This window comes from Vanellus vanellus (genome assembly GCF_965231255.1).
Source record: "Vanellus vanellus genome assembly, chromosome: 3".
NCBI classification, from domain to species: domain Eukaryota; kingdom Metazoa; phylum Chordata; class Aves; order Charadriiformes; family Charadriidae; genus Vanellus; species Vanellus vanellus.
This window is the reverse complement of record NC_138907.1, coordinates 45,559,171-45,585,739: the sequence shown is the minus strand read 5'-3', so window position 1 is coordinate 45,585,739 and position 26,569 is coordinate 45,559,171. Positions and strand designations below refer to the sequence as shown.

The window sequence follows — 26,569 nt, the reverse complement described above, 5'->3', positions numbered from 1 at the left end:
TAATTTGTCACAAGACACTCCATGAAGTGTGTGGTATACAATGGAGTGATATTATGACCATTCAGTTGTAATGGTATTATAACGATATTATGATTTCATTGTATGAAATTATATTTAGCAAGTTCCTGTCTGGAAGAGGGTTAGTTTTACAGCATCTTCCACCTTCTACAAAAAAAAAAAGGATTCAGCCAGAAGCGACTGCTTGGCTGAAATCTCCCGGGTGAAAAGTGTTTAGTCTTTCAGCAGGGCAAAGCGGATTGCTGGGCAGAGCGGGAGTCACTGCACACTACACTGAGAGACAGGTTGTACCCCCCGATCCTGCCGCTGGACTCCAGCGGGATGTAAAATCCCCTGGGAACAGCAATGTCTCAGGCAGACGGACGTGCAGCAGGCAGACGTCTGTCCACAGGTATCTTCCAAGAGTAACAATAGAAACTAATACGCCTTCTATACGAACAACATCCAGAGGGAGTAATAAAGCAGAAATGTTTCAAGTGACGTTCCCTCTGCCTCGTGTCAATGTAGTAAAAGGTGTTTTTCTTTCCTTCTTCAGCATTCAATATTCTACTAAATTTTGGGATTGCTATTACCTACCCCACCTTGATTTCTCTTGGAATTGTACTGAGTGTCCCAGTGAATGCGGGTAAGGATTTCTGCCTTGCATCTTAATGAATACATTAAATCTGTGGCCTTTCAAATACACAACAGGCATAAAAGCAAATAGCTTTATTAAACATGTTTTGCATCTTCTCTCAAAGACTTACGAAGATGACACCGATTAAAAATGTATACTTTATGTGTTAAATGTGTACTGTGCAATACTACGTGAATGGTCATAATCTCTAGAATTTCTTTTTAAATTACTGTCTGAAGAAGCCAGCATACTGAGAAACAAACTAGATTTGAAGTCATCCTTCTCTGGGCTGGGATGAAAACTCATGGATGAGTAGAAATCAATTCTTAATGATTTCCTCAGGGCTCTTCTTAACACTAAACTGAAACAAATAAAAGCGCTTTCATTTTAGAGCAAATATGTATTAGTAATTCTACTTGCCTTGGTAAATAACGTTGCAGGTGTTTATCAAGAACACTGGACAATGCTTTTGTGGGCATGGCCGGCTACGCTGTCAGTTTTCTGATCTTTAGCGAAGGCCAAGAGGCTGCAGAGCCCGGGAGGGCTGGGCAGGGGAGTGCCGGGGCAAACCTGGCCCAAAGCCGAGCCACCTCTCCCCAGCCAGGCTCCTGAATCCCTGCGTGCTCAACTGGTGCAGGCAGCAGCTCCCAGCTTTTTGCTGACTGCACACACGCACAGCTGGGCACCGCTGGCTGCCCCGGCAGACTTTGGTACCGACCGGTGTGATCCCCACCAGCGTGTGTGCACGGCTCGGGGTGCGCAGGGCTTCTTACTCAGCGGGGCAGGCAGGGCGAGCAGACAAAATCTGCATGAAGGAGCTGCTGTGCCGGGGAAGGGAAATGCCCCTTTCTCTGCGTACCTGACCCTCAGTGGGGGTTCCTGTGCCGTCAGCGAGCCAGGGAGATGATGCTGCTGCTGCAGACAACAACTGCAGCTCCAGGCATTGTCCCTGTTTGCAGCCTGAGCCCACAGGACAGCTCTGACTGGGGCCGTACCCTACTGTGTGTTAAGCCAGCAGGAAGGGCAGTCTCCCTGCCACCATCTCCTCCATGGTCATGTTCTCCTGCCCCAGCCAGCCTTCAGAGCCGGGGAGGTGAGGGGGGAGGAAAGGGATACTGCCCTAATGCTTTGTCTCATGTAATAACACCCGTTCAATGTCCCATACAGTTGTTGACCACTACACGAGTGAAATTGTGTTCAACAGTGTCCGAGTAATCGCCATCATCATTATTGGCCTGGGCTTCCTCCTGTTGCTCTTGCCAGAGGAATGGGACGTCTGGGTAATAAAGCTCCTCACGCGTCTCAAAGTCCGGAAGAAGGAAGAAATCCCCGAGGGGAATGGAGACATTGCTTCGGGACTGCCTAACAAGAGCCGGAGAACTCGCCCCTCCATGTCATCCTTTGCTCATTAAATGCTCTTTTTACCAAAACTTTGTGGTTAACCTTATATATGATGACACAAAGGTCTTTTCTTGGGAAGAAGCACACCTGTCCAACACGGTGTACATACCTGTACAGTTTTGATATGATCACCATCTAAGGCATCGAGTCTTGGCATGTCCAGTTTGCTTGTACTTTTTTCACATCAGACCTTTCACTTAAGTAGTACACTGAAGAAAAAAAACCTGCAAACCAAGAACCTCTCTTCTCTTTTTAAATGAATGTAATATATAGTCAAAATATATTATTTGCATAGGTTATTTTAAAGAATGATTTTCATGAAAAGCAGGGCAGACATTTTGAACATTAGGTACCGAATGATGCATTGCACACTGTGATTTAAAAGAAACAAACGCTATGCTAACATCACACGTTTATTTTTGACCAGAGCTGTACTCTAAAAGTTTTCAAGGAACCAAAAGGGAATCTTTTCGGGGACAGGAAGATGGGGGGAAGAGTGGAAGGAAGGAGGTTTGGAAATCACTCTTTGTTAATGAGCGCACGTTGCGCTGCAACCAGGAGAAAATTCAAGCGCTAAAAACGCCTGCACTAGAGCACTAGAGAGAAAGCAGTTTAGAGCCCAGATCTCCTTATTCTGCACATGACTGTAGTCCACGTTTAAAATCATGCAAGAGAAATCCAGTGCCTTCTACACAACTCTTGTCTTTATCCACGCAGAACCAGGTCCCGCCGCGAGGCCCTTGCAATGGCAGGGCTGGGCCCCGGGGAACCCCAAATTCCCACCAACATCAGGACGTGCCCCCCCCCCCCCCCTCCCCCCCCCAATACGCGCCGTGGCTTCTGTGGGAATGCAGGGCCCAGGGGGACTGCAAGTTTGCGTGCAGGAGACCTGGTTCTCTTCTCACTTGCACAGGTTTTACCCCTGTGCAGAGCTGCACTTGACTAACACCAGTGTGAGGAAGGGGAAGTCTTGGTCATGGGTGGGACAATCCAACCAGAAGTGATGAAAGGGGCTGGCAAGAGCACGGTTGCCGATGTACAGTCGGAGAGCACAGGCTAAGGGGGTGAATCGCCAGTTGCTTTTACTCCATAATTGTGAGTGTTAAGAGTTAAAAATGTAAGATATTTACATCAAATGTAACACTTTTTATGAAACTTGTAAGCACCAGGATGTTTACTTACGCGATTTTGGTTCGCCATTAAATTTCTATCTGTGATAGATCACATGCTATGTAAAAAAGGGGGGGAAAGGTTATAGTTTACTATTTTTGAAGTTTACATTGTTGCATACAAAATTAAAAGTGTTCTTTTGAACTGCTGCCATAGCCGAAGGGTCCCTGCTGCCACTGAGGCCCTCTTTGTCTCAGGTGGGGGTGGCATCCACTTTAAAACATTTTAGCAAATCAACTTCAGATTCCATTATCTGTTTGGCAAAGCTAAATAATAAAATATTTTAAACTCAGCCTTGGTCAATGCTATCTGTTTTCTTCTCTCGACTGCACCTTTATTCCAGTTTTACCACGGGTGGTATTTGGCCAAAGCCATCGGAAGGGAGAGACACGATCATCAAAGCAACCAAGGCTGCAGCTGATGTGCTGGTTGCCCATCTCTCTGTGACAGCAAAGTCTGCTCTAAACTTCCCGGACAAATCCATCCGGAGGGCTGATGTTACACATCAGTCAGGAAAACACATGTCCAGCCGAAGTAGACCAAAGGAAAAGCTGACGGTCCTTTGAAACCATCAGTGAGCAGCCATACGTGCATATGCTAACAGGTATTTAAGGGCTATGGCTGGGACATGAGTTTGCACGTTAATAATTAGCCCGTAGTCCAGGCTGCGTGTCGTTCCCTACGTATCTCTTCATGGCCAGACAGACACTAAAGACTTGCTAACAGAGCTTACACACACAAGCAAAAATCTGAGGCTGTGGGAAGCTGCTTGCAACCACTGTCCCATCCAGGGTTACACACCTGAATTTTTAAATCTATTTCTTTGGGAAGCAGGGGAGGGTACGGCACAGGGCAGGAGCACTGGTACAGCTCTAATAACTGGTTTGAAGGGCACACACAGACTTGATCTCACAGCTCCCGGCTTAGAATTTATCTTCGGGCATATCATTTTGCCATCCTCGAAGTACCCACACCCCTCCACAAGCCCCCATCTGAACCAAGGCCAGAGAATAACGTACAAACAGTCCTTCCATTTTCCATAGTCCCTATAAGTGGCATCTTCTGTCATCCCTGCACTCCATTTTCCTGTGTGTTTGATGCAGTCTGGTAGGTATCCGAAAGGCTCTGAATGCCACTTTAAAAACTGCAACTAACGTGTGTCTATTACTAAAACGGCAGCAGATTTTTTAACATTGAGTACAGATTGGGGCAGAATTTATGCACCAGAACGGAGAGCAGCATCAGTAAAACTCTGTGATGTAGCAGATGCAACTGTCATTGCTTCTGTTGGCTCATCCTTCCCAAGAACAGGCTAAACACACACAAGGGCTGGGATTTCAAGCAGCGCTTTATTACAATCTCTCTCCTGAGTAGGAGCTGAGCAAACTAGATTTACCCACATTAAGCAATTCCAAACTACGCATAGACAAATTAATCGGATGAAGTGACCTATATTTCTTCAAGCAACATCGTACTTTAAACACCTGACCTGATGGTGAGCAGCTGCTCAGCAAAACCTTCCAGACAGGATGTAACTAGGAGAATGTCAAGAAAGCGGCATGTCCATATTGGTATGTTTGTGCACCTCTAACTGCCAAAGCTTCACAGATCTGAAGCTGAGGAATGAAAGTAACTGCAGCCATTGGCTCTCACCAGAAAGACAAGGCAGAGAGCAAACCCTTCTGAGAGGCATTAGATGTAACTGGGCCATCCTTCAGGTGAGGGTAAGATTGAACCCTCCTGGCCCTGAGCTGTTAAAGGACTCACAGGACAAATTCAGTGCCTTGGAGGTGAGGGCTGAGTCATGGCAGGCTCCCCGCTTGCCCTCATAGCCCAAAGCCCTGCGTGCAATCTCAGCAGCACCCTGTGAGTCAGACCCAGTGCTGGTCTGCATGGACTGCACACAGGTCCCTACCTGCTCTGCAGGAGAGAGAAATACAAGCCTGGAACCAGTACTTTTAGCCCACCCTTGGCCACCTCGAACCTCCTCCTGAGGCAGAACTGCAGGTACCTGCAGCATTAGGCCTTGCTGCCTGGTGTTGTTGAAGCTGGTCTCCTGCATCGCCACTGTGCAGCTCTCGCCCTTGCAGAGCACTGCCAGCGCACCCTTGTTCAAGGGCTGACCTGGATCCTCGGCTTTGCACCCTAACTTCGCCTCACAAAGTGTCTTGGCTCCTCCAGCAAAGGGCGAAACCAGTAATGATCCAGTGGGCTTGTCAAAACAGCAAGTTGAAAAAAAAATCTCAGGAAAGTAAATAGCATCACCAGAGGCCGTTGCAGTTGCCAGCTTTTGCTGCCGCACAATACAGCGGTGAGGAATCCAAAGGAAGGAACAGCGGTTCTCCTCCCCTCCCTTGCACGTCTTTCTCCTTGGCCTGTTGTCTGTAGTTGTCTCCTCCTGCTACCTTTATCATAATCCTTTATTGCAGCTCTCCACAGTGACTACATGAGCCTTTCATCAGCACATGAGTCAGAGCTGGACTTATTTTAAAAAGAGTCTCCTGTTCTCCTGTCTATGATGGTTGTATTCTTATCAGTAGTCTTCAGAGAATAGCAATGAAAGGCAGAAATCCAATCACAATACTCAACAGATGAACAGAAGGCACTGAAACCAACAGGTAACTTTACTGTTTTGAGGGTTGAGGGTAGACTAGCAGGTCCTGTAGATCTCCAAATTCTGAGGCTGAATTAATATCTCCTGTAAGCCTGGGGACAAGTCACTCACCCTCAGCTCTCCAGAGTGCTCTATAACAAAGCTAGCACAATATTGAGTTTGTCAGGGTTAATACAGAGAGTATCTACAGGAAAGGTAACATCACCAGATGGACACCATTTCTGGTCAAAATCCTTTCTGCTACTGTACCTGGAGACCTGCAAAGCCACTGGAAAGTGAAGGTTTCTCTGTGCAGTGAATACAGAAGTCTTAATTGACTTGTGTAGCTCTGGATCATATTCCAAATAAACTCACAAGTCTGCACAACAGAAACACACATAAAATAGCCCTCCTCTTCACTGAAAAGGATGTCATAGGTCTCCAGCACTTCAGAAGCCCTAGGAATAGCACTGGTCACCCGCCTGGGCTATGGGGACTCAGAAAGCAGGCTGGGGCTGGGCCTTTCTTCAAGGAATGGGGAAAAAACAGAAGCCAGAAGAAATGCAGCTGGTGTGAAGCAGAAGCACAGGAGAGCTGCTGATGGGATCAGGACAGGAAAGCCTTTTGGGAAACTCTTTCCAAGGGAAGATGCCCACCTGCCCCTTGCTACAACTCCAGTTTGAAGAAATGGGGTCTGTGCATGCTGTAAAGTCATAAGCGACGGGGAGTTTGGCTCCACGTCCCTGATTTGTACTTCAGAAAGAACGGAGTCCTTCAAGGCCTCCAAACCTGAGCTACTCCTTGGCAAAGGCCAAGGCTGAGAAGCTTCTTTCACAGTCCAGTTCTCGTGCAAGCTGTCTTTGCAGAAACTGCCGGCACTAATGGTGTTTGATGGATGAGTCTAATTAGCTCGTCGTTATTAAAAGAGAAGCAATTAGATTTTCTTCTTTAGCTGGCATGTTCTAGGGCATTTCCATAATAACCTGCACCTTATCTAAAAGTCCTGAACATTAAAAAGAGAAATAAGAAAAGAAGGAGCTGAAAGATTTTGTGAAAGCAAAAAGGAAGTCAAATGCCCACCTGCAGCCTAAACCCCCTTTTTTAAGATGAAACCACATTCCTAAGGACGGGACCAGTAGCTCAGACTAATGTGTCCGAAAATAATAAGCCTCATATTTCTTTCTTCTACCTGAAAGTCTGTTAGAGGTTCTTTATATATACACAAGATCATTCTAAAGAAGGTGGCAATCAGTAGTTCTACATGCACATCACAGATACACGAGGATGCAACCAACTTCTCAGTAATGAAGAGTGAAACTTAATAAGGAGAGTTACAATTCTGGAAAAGGCTTAAGCAAGGGAGGTTGCAGAGTTCACATTAGTAGTGTATTTAAGAACCTGTTATATGCAATTTCTCTGCAACGATCTACTGCTGAACTAGATGCTCTCTTCAGAAGACTCAAAAGTGTTTACCAGCTCTTCATCTCCAGGTTTTCCTCTGGTTCTAGATTCAGCCCACCTAACATCTCAAGACAGCCATCAGTGCATTTACTGGGAACAACAGCAATCAACCTGCAGAGCAGCTTTCACCCAAATGAAGAGAACTAAAGTAGATGTGCTTTAACGGAGTTATCCACCATAAATTGAGAATCTTTCTGATGAGTGACAACAGTTAATTTAGAGCCCCTCACCATGTCCATTACTTCGTGTCTATTAATGCTGACTGCCACCAGCTCTTTTGCTGCCTGGCCACATGGCAGTGAGAGATCCTCTCTCAATGTAAGTCTTCAGTCTCCTGAATCTGTAAAAAAGTATGATCAGTAAGTGGTATTTTTTGACCAATCATTTATGAGTACATGCAAGAAGACTGGCCTCAGCACAGCTCCTTTGGTAATCTCTCTACTTTGGAACAGCAATAATCTATTCCTGCTCTTTGTTTCCTGCCTCACTAATCAGTTATTAGTCCACAAGAAAACCTTCTGTTTTGATCCACAGTAGCTTCATTTCTTTCGTGAGAAGCCTCATTAGAAACTCTTCAGAAATCTACGTGCAGTGCTTCCTATTCTCTCAAAAAAAAAGAGCCAAGATGAGTCTGTGGAAAGTCATCCATCCTTCAGACTCCTTTTAACATGAAAGAACAAGACTAATGAGAGACTGAGACTTCCTCTCTGCCTTTCCTTAGGGGAGGGCTGCCTTGGCTAACTTCCACAGCCAAGGCTGCCACCAACTGCAGATTCCAGCTTCTGCACATACCCACTACCCATGACTGACCCAGACGCTTAAAAGATTCTTATAAGATTCTTAAAATAATCCTAAAAGCTGGATTCCAGTGAGGTCCAAGCAGCAGGATTTTTAAGGACTTAGAAAATGTGAACTTCAGCTTGGATTTCCTGCCCTGCTGGCTATGAGCATACATTATGGGCCAGTGAACATAGCTGTGCTGTCTCCCAGTGACAGGTCTTGCTGTCCTTCTGGCTTCTGAAGCTGCCAAGCCTTTAACGACTGCAGCCTAGTAAGCAGACTAAGTTGTGTAACTCTCCTTGTGATTTTTAGCCAATTATACATTTTAAATGCCTTCCTCATTTGTAAACAAAAACATCTCTCACTCGTTGTGTGATTTTGGATTTGGTCAAAGGCATGTCACTTGCTAGCTTGGCTGCTAAGAAAATTGTTATTTATCTTGGGAACAAATACTCACCGTGTTTGAGAACGATATTGCCTTTGTGCACGTGTAAGCAATCCCATCTGGTACAGTACACCTATGCCTCACAGACAATGTTTATAGTGAACATAAGGTAATCGGTGCAGCTGATGGATTATTAAATACAATACCTGAATGCAAGCATGCAGCTGGATTTTTGATAAAGAATTTTAGGATGCATTTCAGTCTCAGAGAGAACTAGAAACCACTTCTTTGTGTTTAGCACATAACATGCCCCAGAAATTTGAAGGCATCCAAATGAAATTCAAAAATGAGTTTTCCTCTTCCATTTACATAGCTTTGAAAATTGGAGTCTGCTTGTAGAACAGGCAGATTCCCAGTTTCCCACCTAGCTTTCTTGCAAAAAGCTGCGCATCAACATTGCTGCAAAGCAAGTTTGTCTCATCCTTGGTGGGCTTGAAGAATTGCTAATCAGAAGCCAACAGAAGAGTAAGAATTAGTCAGACTTCCCACCTTACCATCACCCGCTTTTCCCAAAATACTCTTTTTTCTGTTTTCTTCCTTCCTAACAACTGAACAAAAATGGAATGTTGGCATTAAAAAGAAGTGCCTATAATTAATGTAAATGACTTCATCACCTTAAAAGAGTCCCAAACCTCCCGTTGTTGTTTTTTTCTTCATCATAATCACCACTCCTCTAGGTAGCCTAGTGATTTTCAGGCTGTGTTCCACAGAGTTTTGTTTAATTATTTTCTTTCACCAGGCATAGGAAGAAACACTGTAAGATCAAAGAAGTCAGAGTTACATCCTTAAGAGACATCTGAGAAGCAAGAAAAGAGAAAATCTTTTATATAGTTCTCTTGCATGACATTTTTGTTTTAATTTTTATTTAAAAAAATGCTTGGTGCTCAACAATGGAAGAGAATGTCCCAGGCTACCTCAGGTAAGATTTTGTTATTATTTCCAGCAAAATACATAGTTGGACACGGGGCTATATTGCTTAAAGAACTCGGTTTTAAATCCAGTTCTCTGAAAATCTATTACAGATAAGGATCACATATCGGAATCTTTTAATGCAAGAAAAACAAATTAATTGAGCTCCTGGTATAAGCACAAAGCTGAACACAGCTACAGTACACCAAGGAATGTTTGCATTATTAGTCCAGGGACACCTGTAACACGCTAATTACTTCCAAAGTGAAAGGAGAAATCATTATGGTTGCCAATCCAGAATCTGCTGGGCAAATTTCAGTTAAATATGGCATAAGTAAGGCTGTAGGTGAGGAGAGATCTGTTAGATGTTAACTGGAAGGCAAAGCACACACAATGCTGTATCCCAATTAGCAAGAACAGGCACAAAAGAGTCTGAGAGCTGAACCACTGTATAAACTCCACACATTCACTTTAATGCATTGCTGGCAAGAGTTTCAGTGGGAGACAGGCATCTATTTCTTTAACATCTATCTCACTAACTGCTAAATGGAAACGTAATTCAAAGGCTTCAACTGTGGCAACCAGCGCACCTAACAAATACGGAATTTTTTCAGCCTCCCATCTTTCTAGAATATTTATCTCTGCCTGGCTATTATAAATATCCCATTTATTACTTACTGGCACATTTCCCAAAAGTAAGAGACTGACAATAGATACTTAGAACTGGCTAACTAACAATAAAAAAATTCACCTCCTTTTATGATAGCAGTTTAACCAAAAGGAAATATTGCCATTAAAAATTTATTAGATAAATCTGTCTTTTTTTTCTCTATTTATGCACTTTCTAAAAGCAGATCACTACATTTCCATAATAACCATTACACAGAGTTATTTACAATTGTCTCCAGTGAGTATTTCTTGAGCTACAGGTCATTAAAGAAAAAACTATTTATCACAAATATCCCAGATGTGCTATTCGGGTTTTGTGATTAATTATATATAATGACATTATCCCCTCTGTTTCGTGAATGCAGTAACTAAACAACATTATGTGCACTATAAATTCTGAAATCTAAAACACAACTGACATTTTCTATTATCATGTTTCAGTCCTGAGACTTAACGTTAATTTTCTTTTCAATATTCATGCTTGTAAAAGCTTGCTTTGCAAAAGCTTGAGTGCAACAGGGTCATAAGCAAGCTGTAATATAAATTTACTTCTCTATCATTTTTTTTCAACAGAAAAACACAATTGAAGTTCTTTTGTAGTGACTTCCACTCAACTTAACCTCCCTGTTCCATTAGAAATTAAATTGCTGCATTTCTATCTCTTACCTATCCTAGTCTAGCAAACAGAAGGTAGTTAAGCAAATAGGCAGGGATGAGAACACAGACTGTGTTACATACTGTACAGTGTACAGCAGCAGTTGCATTCACTTTGCTCCAAAAAAGTATCCTTTCCAAGGGGTTGGTTAGGTATTTCAACAAACAAAAGTCCCCTCCAAATCTGGCTGGCTTACAGGGGGCTCTGCAGACAAAGTGCAAAACCTTGGTCTTCTCTTAAAATACCTTTCCTTGTATCGAGACAAGTGAGCCACCTGGAAAGCATTCCCACCACCACCAGCCAGAGCCATTAATGCATACTAAGGAAGAAACCTAGCTCAGGCGAGGTAGGTGGTCAGCAACAGCCACTCCCTGACCTGGTTGCCAAGCAGCCTCATGCACCAGAAGGAGCACTGGGCTAGCATGGAATCGTAGAATAGTTGAGGTTGGAAGGACCTTAAAAGGTCATCTAGTCCAACCTCACCTGCAATAGGCTGGGACATCTTCAACTAGATCAGGTTGCTCAGAGCCCCGTCCAACCTCAAGTTGAATGGTACCAGGGATGGTACATCTACCACTGCTCTGGCCAATCTGTTCCAGTGTTTCACCGCCTTCATTGTAAAAATATTCTTCCTTATAGTCTAAATCCTTCCTCTTTTAGTTTAAAACCATTACCCCTTGTCTTATCTCAACAGGCCCCGCTAAAAAGTCTGTCCGCATCTTTCCTGTAGGCCCTCTTTAAGTACTGAAAGACTGCTATAAGGTCTCCCAGGAGCCTTCTCCAGGCTCAACAATCCCAACTCTCTCAGCCTGTCTTCACAGGAGAGGGCGCTCCATCCCTCTGGTCATTTTTGTGGCCCTCCTCTGGACCTGCTCCAACAGGTCCATATCTTTCCTGTGCTTGAGGGCTCCAGAGCTGGACGCGGTACTCCCAATGGGGTCTCAAGAGCGGAGTAGAGGGGCAGAATCACTTCCCGCGACCTGCTGGCCACGCTTCTTTTGATGCGGGGGGGTTTGCTTTCTTTGACCTTCCTTTTCTGGCTGACATACTTGTAGAAGCCCCTCTTATTATTCTTCGCGTCCCTTGCCATTCAGCTTGACTTAGCGACAGACTCCACCGCGAGAAACCGGTTTTTAGCAGGTGAGCACAGCGATGTTGCAAGCCAGCGAAACCCAGCATCGCTGGGGTTTTCAACGCGCCTTTGGCAGACCCACGGCTCGCCCTCCTCCGACCCAGAGGCCGCAGGCGGGGAAAGGCACCCCGGAAGGGCCTGTGAGGTAGAAACCGCTGCGGGCGGGAGGCGCCGAAGAAGGCCCGGCCCAACCAGGCCTCTGAGGGGCCCTGGCAGCTCCGTCCCCATGGCGACCACGACTGGCGCGCGGGGGCGGGACAACCGGCCCGCCCGCCAATCTCACCGCGGGTCCGCCGGGGCTGCGCCTGCGCACTAGGAAGAGCGCCGCGCCGCTCCTCTGCCGCGCGGTATCGCTTCCGGCACCGTGACCTTCGCCGCGCCGGGCCGGGGGTTGAGGGAGGTGCGCGGGGCCCGCGGCTTCCCCTCCGCTCAGGCAACCCTTTTCCCCGGTGCCGCGGGCAGAGCGGTGTCGGGCCCCGCTGCGGAAGAGCCGCCGTGGGTGGCCAGGTCGGTAGCGAAGATGTCGGCGCCGACGATGGAGGAGAGGAAGGCCTGCTGGGGGGCCCGGGACGAGTTCTGGCAGTGCTTGGACAGGCACGCGGACGACGCCTCCAAGTGCGAGAAGCTGCGGCTGTCCTTCGAGTCCCGCTGTCCCCAGCAGTGGGTGGGTGAGCAGCCGTAGGAAACGAACCCAGTGGTTCTGTGCACGTTAGCAGCAGCGGCGATAAGTCGTTCGTTAGGTTTTTACCTCGTTAACGGTGGCAACTCCCGCTTGTGGGGTTGGTGACCCGGCCCAGAGCAGGGCAAGGTCGGAACTAGGTGATCTTTAAGATGATCCAGCCCAAACCATTCTGTGGTTCTGTGCTTGCAGAACGTGCGCGGTCTTGCACTTTCTCATTGATAACCCGGCGCCCTTGTCAAACAAAACATATGGTCTTGCTGGGAAATTAAAACCCCTGAGCAGACCGTTGACTGGCCTGGGAACTATGGACAGTAGTATAAAGTATATAGCATAGAGGGAAAAGAAAATACGATCTCAAACTTTCAGATAAATGCACAACTACACAAGCATACTGGCTTACTGTTTAATTAAAAAAAAAGTTCTGAAAGATACTTGGGAACTTTTAGAAGTGCACAGAAGTTACTGTGATTAGACAAGAAAGGCCAGTACGGAAGGGAGGTGACTCACAGGGCTTGCAGTTACATCACAAGACTGGCATCCGATACCTTTTGGTGCATAAGAATACCCTTCTTCATACAGTATAATTTCACAGTAAGCCATCTGCCTACACATAACTCGTTCATTTGTGCTTTTTAGTTTCCTAAGATCAAGCTGTAATTCTTAACTTTTTTAATAGGCATTGCCTTTTAGTAACAGTAGTGTCTGAAGGGCTGAAGAGTTCCTGTTGAAGCTAGTAAAGTCAGTTAAAAAAACAGGCACGTTCACAGTTGCTGTACTGACTTATACTTTGAACGCTGCAGTTCTGCATATGTCATCTTTAGTGATGGTGATTTCATCTGCCAGTGCTTTGCACCGTACACATCAGTGACTCCAGGTGATGAATTCAGAGATCATGTAGTCTGTAATACAGTAGAAAAGCTGCTGGACTTATCTTTGTATTATGAATAATCTTTGTTTATAGCAGTGAAAATAGCAAAGCAATAGTCTACTTTTATTAAATTTCCATGGAACTAATGGGGTGGTTATGACAGAAACTTTAGTTCACTTTCAGAATGGTAAAAAAAAAAACCACTCCACCTTTTAGTCTTCTGCTTCAAGAGAGCAAGAAACTCCTAACTAGTGGACTGAGTTAAAATCCTCAAGTTCAGTGATCAAAGATTGTTTATTCTTTATTTTGTTGTGATGCACAAAACCCCTTCCTCTGCTAGTTTATTCTGATGAACTTTTCTCTTTTTAAACAGGTTAAATATTTTGACAAAAGAAGAGACTTTTTAAAATATAAAAAAAAGCTTGAAACAGAAGGGTATCATCCTCCAGAAGCTGCTGGAAAGTCTTAGGTACTCAGCTTTCAAAATCAATCTAGAGAGAATAACTATGGAGAGAATAGCTATGGAAGAAAGAAGCACGAGAAAACAACAGAAGCTACTTGAGCTCAAGGACTGGTAACCTGACTGTCTCTCCGAAATGCGGGCTGCTGTTCTTGTTGCAAGGTCTCATGTGCCTGCTGAGAAAAGATGGTCATGGACAGCTTTTTCATGAGTATAAGTCAAAGAAATATGGTGCGGGGCTGTTCACAAATCTAAGGCTTTGAATGTATAACTAGCCAAACTGTTTCACCAGAATAAATGATTATTTAATAGTGTAATGTACATATTCAAAAGAGAAGAATAAAATTGTTTTTCAATAAGTGAACCAGCTTTTCCCTAAAAAACCCACTCCATTCTACCTTCCCTTCCTTGTCAAAAAGGTTGGTGGTATAGTGTAATTTGTATTTTTGAGTTACAGTTTAAGTCAGACATCAGTTTATAAAACAGCAGGCATTAGAAGACCTAATGCATCCTGTGCAATGATATGTATTTTACATATTTTGAGTACGCTCATTTTTTATAAGCCATAGGAATTTTTACATTAGCAATACTGCTTGAAAACTGAGTATTACAACTATTAGAAGTATGGCAGTTATTTATCATCATTCTCACATTAGTCTTCTGTATAATTTAGTGTTTTTGATTACCTTACTGATGCAACTCCATTTAAAGATACAGACTGTTTACAGCAGGATTAGTAAATTTGACCATATAAGGCATTTAAACAAGGGGCAGCCTCTAATGTAATAACGTAAGTAAATTTACTTTGCAAAAATTCTGTAATCTAGTATATATAGATGCTGGAGGCATTAAATACTTTGGCTACTGTAAGTTTTGATTGTGCTTGTAGAAAGGCACCACTTCAATTTCGAGCATGGTCATCACAATCAAAGTAACTGCAGTAAAAATCTCATGTTCTGAAGTTGGGATTGTTCATGGTACTATGCTGTTCTAATAGTAGAAAAATCATACACAGCACATACAATATAAATAGTATTTATTTCCAATGCAACAGTTTTATTTAAGGAGATAAAGTATTAATAAGGCATTTAAAAATCAGTCTGAACTACAAGAGAGCAAAACATGCAAAACTTAAGAATCCTCGTTCACCCTGAGTTTGTATTTCATCTGTTCAGAATTTCATGTTGTAGCACCATAGGAAGTCACACAGCTGTACTATAAGGCACAAAACTCTTGGCAGTCATTTTTGTTGTTTTTGCTTGATCACTTGTTGCCTTGTGTACTCCCAAATCAGCAGAGCTCCGCTAACGTGAACATTGAGTGATCGAATAATACCCTGCTGAGGAATTTCCACACAAACATCCAAGTGGTGAATCAGGTTTGCAGGGATTCCTTCATGTTCATTTCTAGTAAAGAAGAAACAGTAACTTAGATCTGGGAAAAGACAGGTGTTCTAGAAAGCAGAAGATACAAAAGTCACCATTTGACAAATTGTGCGTCTGCCCTCAATATAACTGATGAGGACAAGAAATGTATTTTTTTTTAAAGCACTAATACATTACGGGTACAAAGAAAACACGGGAGACCTGACTAAGCTTTGATGTAGGAACTAGTAGAGCACTTCATCTTTAATTCACTGGTCCAGCCACAGCTGAACACCCAACATAAGGACTCTCTGCCTTTATTTTGAAACTATCCATATATAGCAAAAAAAAAAAAAAGGCTATAGATAAATGATCAGGGCACGAAGCTGCTGGCACAGAAGGGAAGTTCAGCTGCCCACCTTACATTCAGTGAGGTCTTGGTTTGAGGGAATGTCAAGACTGATCAAAGCCTTGAACTAGGAATGTTTCACCTCTTCAGAATGAGCACACCAGAAGATAGCAAAGGTTACCAGTAATTAAAAAGCTATGTTTTTATTTAGAAGAGAACAAAGTGATTATGGGAACTGCATTCTGAAGACAAGCTATATATAAAAAGGTATTTCTGCCCACTTTGTCCTAGAATGATAGACAAGCCTGGTCTCGCTCAGTGGCCCTACAATTCCAGTAGCTTTCTGACTTGTAGGCATCTTCCTCTGGTTTTCTTGAAGTAGCCTCCCCTTTGTCACATCTGAAGCTTCCCTGCTTATAGGAACTGATTATTACTTTTCTCTAAAGTCTTCCCAGCCTCTGCTTGTATTGCAAAAACTCATTACTGTCCTGTGCCTCACCCTTAATTTTTAAAGTATCTCCCAGCTGTGCACACTCCCACTCTGCTCCAGTCCTCCTTACCACGTTAAGAAATGCAAACGGGCAGCCCTCCTTCCTCAGCGCACTGCAGCCTACACATACAGCGCCCCATATTGCTAAAGTGAACAGAGATATCATCTGTCATACCTGGAAAACTATAATCCATGCTTTTGCTACCTCCACCCATAAAAAAAGGTGTTACAGTGTATAGATAGGTTATTAACTATGAGAAGGATCATTCAGTAGATATCAATACCTCCTACTCCTTAGCTCACAAAGTCAAGCTCTGCTGTTTCCATAATCACTTCCCATTCTAAATCCACCTTTACCAGTGTCACTTGGGTTTCATACGACCAAACTCTGACCAGTAGAAAGAAGCAGATGTACAAAAAAGTGTGTTCTTACCCCAGCAATAATAATGACTTCTCTGGGAAACAATATTCTGTAAGATCAAAACTTTTAGCTGTCTGCTCCACACCAATAATAGTGTAGCCTTCCGTTTTTTTCTGCTGTAAATAATCAACAAGCTGAGATGGTTTCACCTGTCCATCAAAAGTAGAGAGAAAAATACAAATATTTTAATACTGCCATTTGTAAACTTCTGAAGTTACTGTAAAAATCAATTTACTTGGATAGTTTTTAAGATGAGTGACCTCTATCCCCAAAGACTCTGTCCATATACACAGATTAACATTTTAAAAGATCTTCAGCAATAGCACAAAAGGTAAAGTAATGCCACAAAAATCATACTCCAGTAACACAATGAACAAAGGCTTTTCTATGCTTCTGACAGCTACAAACCTTACATCTGAATGTAAAAGAACCACTCTTGGATAGGGACAAGGTGCATAGCTGTTATTTAACCTGGAATCCCTTCCCAAAACAATACAACAGCCAGTAGTGAAGCCAAGTTGCCTTACATGCCCGCATTACAACTTGAGATAGCTTGCAGTGAAGCATTTCTTGGTTGTTTTCATCCTACTCTCTAAACTGTGTATTTGTATTAAATGCCAATTTCTTCATGCAACACAAACTCTATCATCAGTACACTTCTGTACAGAGATTAGGAATGACAACATGTGTCCATCAGCATTCCGTTTTAGGCAAAACACACTACAGCTCTCTTGTTCTGAAGAAAGTTTTTTATAGGCTGAAAATAAACACGGTGGAAAAAACATGAAAAATTTGCACTGAATTTTTCAGATGATTTAAACAAAGTTGATCTTGAAAAGCAGATTATTATAAAGTATCTCAAACATATTTTCTACTAAATACTAAACATATATAGGTTGAAACCCTCATTTTTGTAAGCTAGCTAATAGGTTCTAAAAGCTTGGCACAAGTTAGCTTCAGGCAAACTCAAAGATTATCAAAAGCAACGGACCAAGCAAGATAAAAGAAGTGTTGTTCAACTTCTATAAATAAACATTAAGTTCCAACATATCACTACAAAACACAGAGTAAAATTTAACAATGACAGCACACATCAGTTTATCACAGCAGATGTAACAATGACAGCTCAACATAATCAGTTTATCACAGCAATAAGAAATTAAAAGTATTTTTTTTAAATCCTTTTTTATGAGGTTGAGCCAAAGTTTATTCCAAAATACTCAAGATAAAGTCTCAGAGATAACTGCGGGAGCTTCTGTTAAATAAAAAGTTCATTTTGTAAGAGAAAAAAGTAAGACTGAACTATGCATCTGATGAATTGAAGATGTAAAGTACACTTTCACTTTTTAGCTATTAAAACATTTCCATTTACCTCAACAAGGGGGAGCCACTGCTCTGCAGAAACACTAAGATGCTGAAACTGCTTATCCTGTATATAATGAAGACTGCCGACAACTAGTGCAGATGCCCCAAATATTTCACTTGTACGACATAAACCTAAAACCAGAAGAATTAAAGTGATTTTTGTGTAGAAAATAAAACATCAAGCCAGAACATTTTAGCAAGTGAAAAAGGACAAAGAATCTGAAAGAGAAATGGTTACTTTAGACCTCTATTTTTAATCAGTTTTAGGTGCTTCTTAAAGCTGTTCCAAGTCACACCTTGCTCCATATAATTTACCAGAAAAAAATGTTTTATAAGTTAGCAGAAAGATAAAAATTAGGAAAGCACTATGTCTGACAATGTGCTTCTACAATACTAATTACACAAAGTAATGGGTCAGTGTAAAAACCTAGGCAGGGATAGATGGACACATACACACACACTTAAGCTCTAAATCCAGTAGCTGTTAAATGAAAGGTTTGAGAACACATTACAGCACTACAGTGCAGACAGCACCAACTTGTGGGCTTATTTTCCATTAACAGTCTCGCTGCAGTTATTTAAACTGCTGACAACAGCAAGCACGATGGAATAAAGTATTTGCAAGGTTTATTATAGTACAGTTTTCACAATATTGCGAAGGAGTACTTCATCAGGAACGGGCACTTTACCATCCAACAATCATGAGAAACTAGTAGGTCTACAAGATTTCGTTTGTTATAGGAAAAAGCCTGTAAAAGCTAATTACTTCCTTTAACTGCATACACAGTTGAAAAATTCAGCTGTAACAAAGAATATAAAAAACAGTAAGAAACTGAGCATGATTTACAGGCAAAGTTCTATTTATGTAATGCATGCTATGTGTAAGTACTTTTTTTTTTTTCTTATAACTACAGAAGAAGATTCTTTCTGAAGCAGGTAGTATTTCTTTTGGTTACCACTTTTTGCAGGATAATGATCTATTTCTCTGAGCAGTACTTAAATAATATTCTAGTTATCAACATAAGATGAAATTCATTCTTATTATCCAAGTGGGCTGAGGTCTAAAAAGAAAGTTTAATAATGTGCACTCAAACTTACCTCCTAAATTGGTAGGTTTATCAATAAGTGAAGCCACCACAATCAGTCTGCTGTTCGATTTACCGAGTTTAGCAGCACGATCTTGAAATACCATTTCCGGGTCTAAACTAGGAGTACTGTTCTTCCAGGGTATAATCTTTTTCTGAACATCAGTCCATTCTGTCTGGCTATCTGTCTCAACTGAATTTGAACCTGTAAAAACAAGTGTTAGTCATACAGCTATGGAAGTGGTAGTGAAACTACTGCTTCAGTAGAGATTATATAAATGCTAATATTGTAGACACCATTAGTCATCTACTATTATTTCACGGCACATACTCTGCTCACATAGATACAAGCATACTTCAACAGAGTAACATAAGAGATCAGATTGAATGCAGATGTTTTCCTGTGTTCAGCTGGGATAGATTTAATTTTCTTCCTAGTAGCTGCTGTGTTTTGGATTTACTATGAGAAGAATGTGAAAACACATATTGTATTAGTTGTTGCTAAGTAATGCTTACATTAAGTCAAGGACCTTTTCAGCTTCCCATAGAAGCTGAGAGGGAGCATAGACAGGACAAGCTGGCCAAAGGAATATTCCATACCATAGATGTCATGCTCAGTATGTAAATTGGGATTGGCTGGGAGGCAGGAATGCACAATCACTGCTTGAGAACAGGCTGGGCAGATCACTGGGTGGTGAGGATCGCTTATTTTGTATATTCTTTTACTATTATTATTATTATTTTCTCTTCCATTGTTGTTCTATTAAACTGTCTTTATCTCAATCCACAAGGGCTTTTTTTTCCCCTCCTTTTTCTCCCTCTTCTCCCTACCGTACTGCAGAGGGAGGAAGTGAGTGAACAGCTGTGTGGTCCTTGCTGGCTGGTGTTAAACCTTGACAGATATATACAGCTATTACATACAAATAATTATATTTAATATAGATTAGTTATATTTTACCCATGTCTTGCTGAGACCAGTCACTTGGTTTCAGATCAAGAAGTTCTTTTCGAGAATGATACCACTGAAATGTTGGTGGCAAATGAACATCAGTGAATCTGTCAAATTTAGCAATTGAGATCCATTCATCTTCAGCAAGTTCAGAAAGGCGGGGAAGAGTGTAAAATATTGTCTGCAATGTAACACAGTGTTACTAGCAAAAAACTACTAAAGCAAGCAAAATAGATAATAAATTAACCTCTGGTAATTTTATCACACACATCTTTTATCTCATATTCTATGATTTTAATACTTGTTTTTCTTGGCACTTGATATAACTTACTAATATATCTCTCAATATTCATCACTTTACATACAGTGCTATCCCAAACTCTCATAAATCTAGTCTCTTTCTCTCTCTGATTAGACCTTTTTTAAGGATCTACTGTTCTGAAATTCTAGAATACTGAAGAATTACTGCTATGCTTCTCAGCACAGAGGTCTTGCAAAAGTATTTTACGCGTAACACGAGTTTTCAGATGCCCTTATGAACTTCTAGTAAAGAATGCGGATGGATTTGATGTCAAAAGGAATACAGCCAAATGCATAAAATCTAGTGGTAAAATCCAACTCAGCACTATCAATACAGCTAACCACAATCTGTCAAGGACGAACAAACACACCCCCCAAGGGAAAGGCTGAATAAGACAAAGAGTTTAAACCCCAGACATTTTGTTTATCCCAATGCACCCTCAAGGTGAAGATGAAAACGCACCCTGAATACATTTAAATACTTTAAAAATATTAGTATTGCTTCCCCCCCCCCCACACACCTTGTTCAGGATTTTCACTTCTGAATTTTGCTAAGTCATATCTAGCATATTTAAGCGTTCACAAGAATATTTCACAGAACATCAGTTAAAGAAAAAAAATTCCTTATCTGAAACATGGCACTGTTTGTGCCAGAAGTCACGTATCCCTTTTCATATTCATGTTTATCTTCTATTTTCAGCTTAGTTCCTCTCTCTCTTATTTTTATCTGTACCCTTATTTTTGCCTGTCTTCTTCAAGTGTTTATTCAGCTCTCAGTTACTTAAGCTATGGCAAAAAGGATAGCTGAAAAAGATGCTCTAGGAGTTATATACCTGTACCCCATTCACATTAAACAACAATTTAGTTAAGCAACCTCAAGTCACTTCTACATGTGATTAAGTAGCTGCTCTTCAGTTACTAAGTAACTTTTCCAGCCACAAATATAAAACCTGATTAACTCCCACACAGATGGGCACACTCATCATACATACCTCTTGTTAACTGACCAAAGTTTTTAACACAGTATTAATTAAGCTGCAGTCTCAGTCTAGAATCCATCATAATTTAGGTGAAGTAATTTTTCAGAGTTTTAAATGACTAACAGCTGATTATTATTCATCCTACATTAGAACACATAGATAAAAATACAGTTGTAAAGCTACACAAATATCAGCGATAGTCTTGGACTTGCCTCTAGACTATAATCCTCAAGTGGATGAAACGTTGCAAAGAAGAAGTGATCTTGGATTCGTTGCCAGTTCCTTCGAGCATTCCTGCAATTGCAGAAAGTAATGCAAGATGCACAAAAAAGCAACGAACTGGATTTTTTTTTTTTTTTTAAATTGTCAAACTGGAATAAGGCAACCTGATTGTATTTACTATATACTTTAATACTTTAAGAATTAAGCAAGAGTCCATTTAAAAAACAAAACAAAACACTCAGGAAATAAGTTTTATTTATGTTTCAAGAAAGAATTTGGAGACATGTTATGGGCCTATTATCGAAAGAAGCAAGTTTCACAAGAAAGGGTATCTAGGCCTCTGAAGGAAGCTAAATACTAGCCTACTGTTCAGTGACAACTTTTAGCTGTTAAAAAGAAAAACAAAGCAGACATCTCTGCTGCATTTTTCCATCCCATGTCTTGACATGGGTGATTTAACAGTGACTCTGATCGGGAGAGGGGAGAAGAAAAGGCCTGTCAGCAGCAGTCCCAAGCTTATGTTGGCTCACAATACTCAAATTCTAAATAATTTTAAATGACTCCTAAAACAGGGCTAAAAAAAGGATACAAACACACAGATTGTACAAAATTTAACTGATTTTCCAAATCAGTAAGCAGAAAAGCATTTCTATAAAGCTCATTTAATCATCACCCAAATTAATGTCCCTATCCATTTTTCTCCCACAGAAGTTTTTTCAAATATTAACACCAAAAACATTTCAAATTTTATATTTGAAAATTTACTGGTATCAGGAAGTTTGGAAGAATGATTTGTATTGCTTCAAAACCCATCAGGTAAGAAAATTAAGCATTCCTGACAGTCTTTTTTTACCCCATCCCTAAGCTATGAACACTCTTCAAACATGCCTTGAGTTTCTTCTGTTGTGCTTTCAGACTGTAATGCTACACCGAATTATCGCTTAATTTTCTTTGCTGATAATTTGATTTCAGTTTCCAAGTCTTGCTTTCTTTTTTAAACAGAATACCCCTCCCTAAAACCCCAGAGAAATTACAAAGTGCTATATTAGAAAACTAGACTTGCTGCAAATGGCTCAGAAGAACAATAATAAACTGTAACTCAGAAAAATGTTACTAACCCTGTGCCATGCATGTTTTCCACTTGTTGAAGGCTAGATTCAATAACTGGTGTAAGAACTTCAAATTCTTCCACATGCAACCTTCTGCACATACCCCAGATTTTTTTAAGGGCAACTAACGCATAAAGTCGAACGCTGAAATTATGGTTGAAACACCACTGTAGAACAACTATGAGGGCTTTCTTCAAAGCTGGCTTCTAAAAAAACAAAGATAAAGAAGTTTGTTTCATTTATGTGAAGTCTTAACATACCATTTAGAAGTAGAAAAGCAAGAGTGGCCCAAGAAACAGTGGCTTCCTCAAAAAATGGCCTTTCAAAAAGTCCAAAGCTTCAACAGTACGTGTATGTGCACATACAGGCTTCAGAACATGATTCTGATTTCCTTTCTTCACTCTCACTAGGGCACAGACCTACAGCCCCACTCGTGTTTTGAAAGTGTATTAATTTGCTTTAAAAATTATATTTCTGCATACAAGGAAACCTCTATTAACTTCTGATTTTCTAGCTCTGTCCTGGTTTGAGAACAAGCACTTAGAAAGCTGAACTTGCAAATGTATGCAAACAGTAAAAAAAAAAAAAAAAAAAAAACAAACAAAAAAAAGAAAACCACCAACGGAAATGCCTGGATTGCTACCGATGTGACACAGTTGGCCTAATGTGACATCTGACTGTATTTCATCCTCTATTTCAAAATTCAATTAATAAAATTGAGAATTCCAAATAAAGAATTCTAAATGTAATATGGACTAGCTATTGCCAAAAAAACTCTGTATTTGAGTGCTGCTGTTCTATAGAAAGATTACCTTCCAGGTTATCTCTGCCCAATTTCTTTCAGATTAAAAAAGAGCAGCAAGAAAAACAAACCCAGGTGCATCCAACATGTTTAGTTAAAACTGGAGCAGCTATTCTAGGAAAAACTCACAGGTAATCAGGCTCTATGTACCCAGAACATCTGCCATTTAGCTAACTTTCATAAGTTCAATATATTACAGAGGTGAGAGGAAGAGTTAGTGTTTTCCATATCAAAGGATACCTTAGTAGGAAGTAGGTATTAAAAAGCTTTTGAAAACAGACTGCAAACATGGTGTTCATTTCAGAAATCCATATACACTGCAGCTGATTAAAGAATGAACACTTTTAGTCAAACTCACCTTCTCTGAGGTATTTTGAAGGATGATGTCAAAGTGGGATAACACTGATAAAAATGTGCAGATGCTTGTTTTAAGCTTTTCTTCATCCTAAAGCAACATGAAATACACATATAAAAATATACCCTATGTTTTCACACTATGTTCTGCAGATGCAATAGTATCAATACTATTAAAAAAAATAAGCAAAATTTACTAAAATATAAAGTTTGTATTACTAAGATTCCATCTTTCCTAACACATTATTTGCTGTTTACTATCACATCAATCAGAATGAAGCATACAGCAGTGTAAATAGCTAAGCTAAAATTCAACCCAAATTCACTGTATTCCCTCCTGCCCCCCAAAACTCGAAACCCAATAAAAACCTTAGGGGATTCTTTTCAGTGCTTACACTTATCCATGTCATCACAAACATGGGTATTGGACACAGAATGAATAGCCTAGCATCAGCCTCACCCACATTCTGTACTGGAAGAAATGAGTTGTATTCACACTTCTGTTCATCGCTTCTGTTTACAGATATAGTTCCTATTCACCTATTTTGCCACAGCATTGCAATGGGTGCTCAACCTCAGCTTATTTTTCAATATGATCCTGAAAATCCTTTTAATAGTCACCACTTTCTAGGATAGCTTCTGAAAATACAATCTATATTCCTTTTTCATAAATCTACATGTTTTCGGCTTGCTATGTTTGTTTAAATGGGCCCCCTATGATTCAGTACATTTGTTACCAACATGAGATCGTTTTGATCCAACAGATTAAAATCTACTAAAACGATAGCAATTCCAACTGCCTGAGGTCTTGGAAAGAACTCTGAATAGGAAAAGCACTTTTCATCAAGTCAGGTAGGCATGACAAGCCATCTTTATGCACTTAAAAAAAAAAAGTATAAAATGTAAACAGAAAGAGAAGCTTTTTTCCCTGTGCAGAAAAAAAACCCAAATAAAAATAAAGCCCAAAATCACAGCAAGCATCACTAGCAAGCAAAGTTGTCTCAGAGAAGTATTAAAAACCTGCCTGGTTTTGGGCAAAATATGTATATATACATATAGTTTTCAATTTTTAAAATTTAATTTTAATTCTTGTCCTACTGTTTGGCTTTCAAATAAACTACAGTAGCAACTAGGCTATTTGATAAGCAAGAAGACATCTACTTTTAACTACTATGAGTGATGAGCTTCAGCAGAGGGACCACTGCAAGTCATGTCTATACACTCCTATACACGAGAGGAGATGCAAGTACATAGATTTTCTCTCAGCCCAAATGTACAATGCTAGCAAATTCAAGGATATCGATACAGACAATTACCATTTCTACAGGTCAACTCTTACAGGTAATTACTTAAAGAAGAACTCACGACATAACAATGAAATGCTAGTATATCAGTTTTCAGTCAACCGTTTCATGACTTGTGAGTACCATAATTCAAATGCTGCCTCCAGTTTTGGAACCACATTACAGAACTCCACTGTGAGAGAAGTCCATATTAAAAGCTGCAAATTGAGTATGTGTTACGCAAGTCATGTTCCCACTAACAAACAAGACGCAGAAGACAAAAACTGGGTGTGAAAACTGCAAGTGACTTTGCAGTATCTTCCCAAACTCAGAATCTAGAGCATCCATGTGTTCCTGATGGCTCTTATATTGGCAACTGCAAGGAGCACTCTGGCTCACTATGCCAGCTCTACTCTGCCCAGAGCAGTACACTACAAAAGGAGATCTCTCAACTGGAAGAATTCACTTGTCTTCAGCCACTTCTGTATCACAGATTTTAAATGCCTCAGACTATAGGCCAGACTCACTTTCAGTTAATTTAATCTGCTCAACAACCCACTACTTCTAGAGGAAAATTGGAACACGTAGAAAATAACGTATGGGAAGACAAACTGTACCCTCTTTGTTCAAATTACTCTTCAAGTGAATGCCAATGTTCTTACTTACATAGCAAAAGCAATCCCAGAATTTATTAAGGAACTGAGGGTATTTATGTAGACTCAAGATAACAATCCATTCTATGAAGTATTTCACAGATGCCTGATTGTTACCAAATCCAGCCTGGAAAATTTTGTCAAGGATTCCACCCAAAAAATTCTGAGAAAACAAAATCAGATAATCATTTAATATATTGTTAGGGTTATCTCCATGAAGAATTAAATTCTAAATAAAATAGCATTCTCAGCTTTATCACAATATTAGAAATATTTTAATACTCAAATGAAAACTCAAATGAAAACATTTTAGAACCATCTAATTTCTGCATTATACTTTTAATGTATTTTATTATGAAGAAGCATTAGATGAAAATGTCTCACTTTTCTGAGAGTTCATAAAGTAGCAACATTTTTACTAAATTAAAAGCTTTCAATCAGATAGTACAGAGTTTTAGCTAGCTTTAGCAGCAACCATCAAGTCTCCTATAGCTCACAAATCCAAGAATTGGTTTTCAGTGACCTCTAGAAATGCATCATAAATCTTCAGACTGAAGGAATGAAAGTACACAACTTCTACACCAGCTACAGATTACATGCCTTTTATACCCTGCTGTAATTTAACATATGCAGTTTGCATGACACCAAATTATTTTTTGAAGTCGATATTTATTTATTTATTTAACTATTCATAGTGAAGAGCAATACCTGGTCAAGTTTCGGAAGAAGAACTAAGAGAGTCTGCCATACCCGGTTTTTAATTCTATGCTGTAAGGAGTTTGCATAATAGCGTGTTCTAGATCTGGATACCTGTTCATCCTAAAAGCAAATTAAAAAGGTTTATTACATATTCTTTTTTTAACACTGAATACATGAAAATATACTTTACCAGGAAAGCAACATCTACTGCACAGCTAGTATCAGCATTAAATACAAAGTTAGGAAAAATATATTAATTTCATTTATTTAGAACTAAATTTTGAA

The 26,569-nt window shown here is 40.6% G+C and overlaps 3 protein-coding genes across 4 annotated transcripts in view; 2 read left to right on the top strand and 1 right to left on the bottom strand.

Moving 5' to 3' along the window:
- The window catches only part of SLC35F3 (solute carrier family 35 member F3), a gene marked incomplete at both ends in the record, with an annotated part of 186,095 nt that extends 184,049 nt beyond the window's left edge, over positions 1 to 2,046 (top strand). For both annotated transcript variants that reach the window (XM_082481238.1, XM_082481239.1), the window contains 2 exons: positions 554 to 643; positions 1,802 to 2,046. In XM_082481238.1, the coding sequence (XP_082337364.1) occupies positions 554 to 643; positions 1,802 to 2,046 (335 nt within the window). The remainder of the gene's footprint in view (positions 1 to 553; positions 644 to 1,801) is intronic.
- Positions 2,047 to 12,207: 10,161 nt separating this feature from the next.
- Positions 12,208 to 14,217, top strand: COA6 (cytochrome c oxidase assembly factor 6). Its single transcript, XM_082481135.1, has 2 exons — positions 12,208 to 12,513; positions 13,773 to 14,217. The coding sequence occupies exons 1-2, from the start codon at positions 12,370 to 12,372 to the stop codon at positions 13,866 to 13,868; spliced, it is 240 nt and encodes a 79-aa protein (XP_082337261.1). The 5' UTR covers positions 12,208 to 12,369; the 3' UTR covers positions 13,869 to 14,217.
- A 661-nt stretch (positions 14,218 to 14,878) lies between these two features.
- Positions 14,879 to 26,569, bottom strand: part of TARBP1 (tRNA guanosine 2 -O-methyltransferase TARBP1) — a gene marked incomplete at its 5' end in the record, with an annotated part of 39,489 nt that continues 27,798 nt past the window's right edge. The window contains 10 exons of the mRNA XM_082480977.1: positions 14,879 to 15,265; positions 16,496 to 16,632; positions 17,856 to 17,980; positions 18,947 to 19,138; positions 19,892 to 20,063; positions 21,375 to 21,456; positions 22,503 to 22,699; positions 23,654 to 23,740; positions 25,599 to 25,748; positions 26,294 to 26,404. Of these exons, the coding sequence (XP_082337103.1) occupies positions 15,100 to 15,265; positions 16,496 to 16,632; positions 17,856 to 17,980; positions 18,947 to 19,138; positions 19,892 to 20,063; positions 21,375 to 21,456; positions 22,503 to 22,699; positions 23,654 to 23,740; positions 25,599 to 25,748; positions 26,294 to 26,404 (1,419 nt within the window). The 3' untranslated portion in view covers positions 14,879 to 15,099. The remainder of the gene's footprint in view (positions 15,266 to 16,495; positions 16,633 to 17,855; positions 17,981 to 18,946; positions 19,139 to 19,891; positions 20,064 to 21,374; positions 21,457 to 22,502; positions 22,700 to 23,653; positions 23,741 to 25,598; positions 25,749 to 26,293; positions 26,405 to 26,569) is intronic.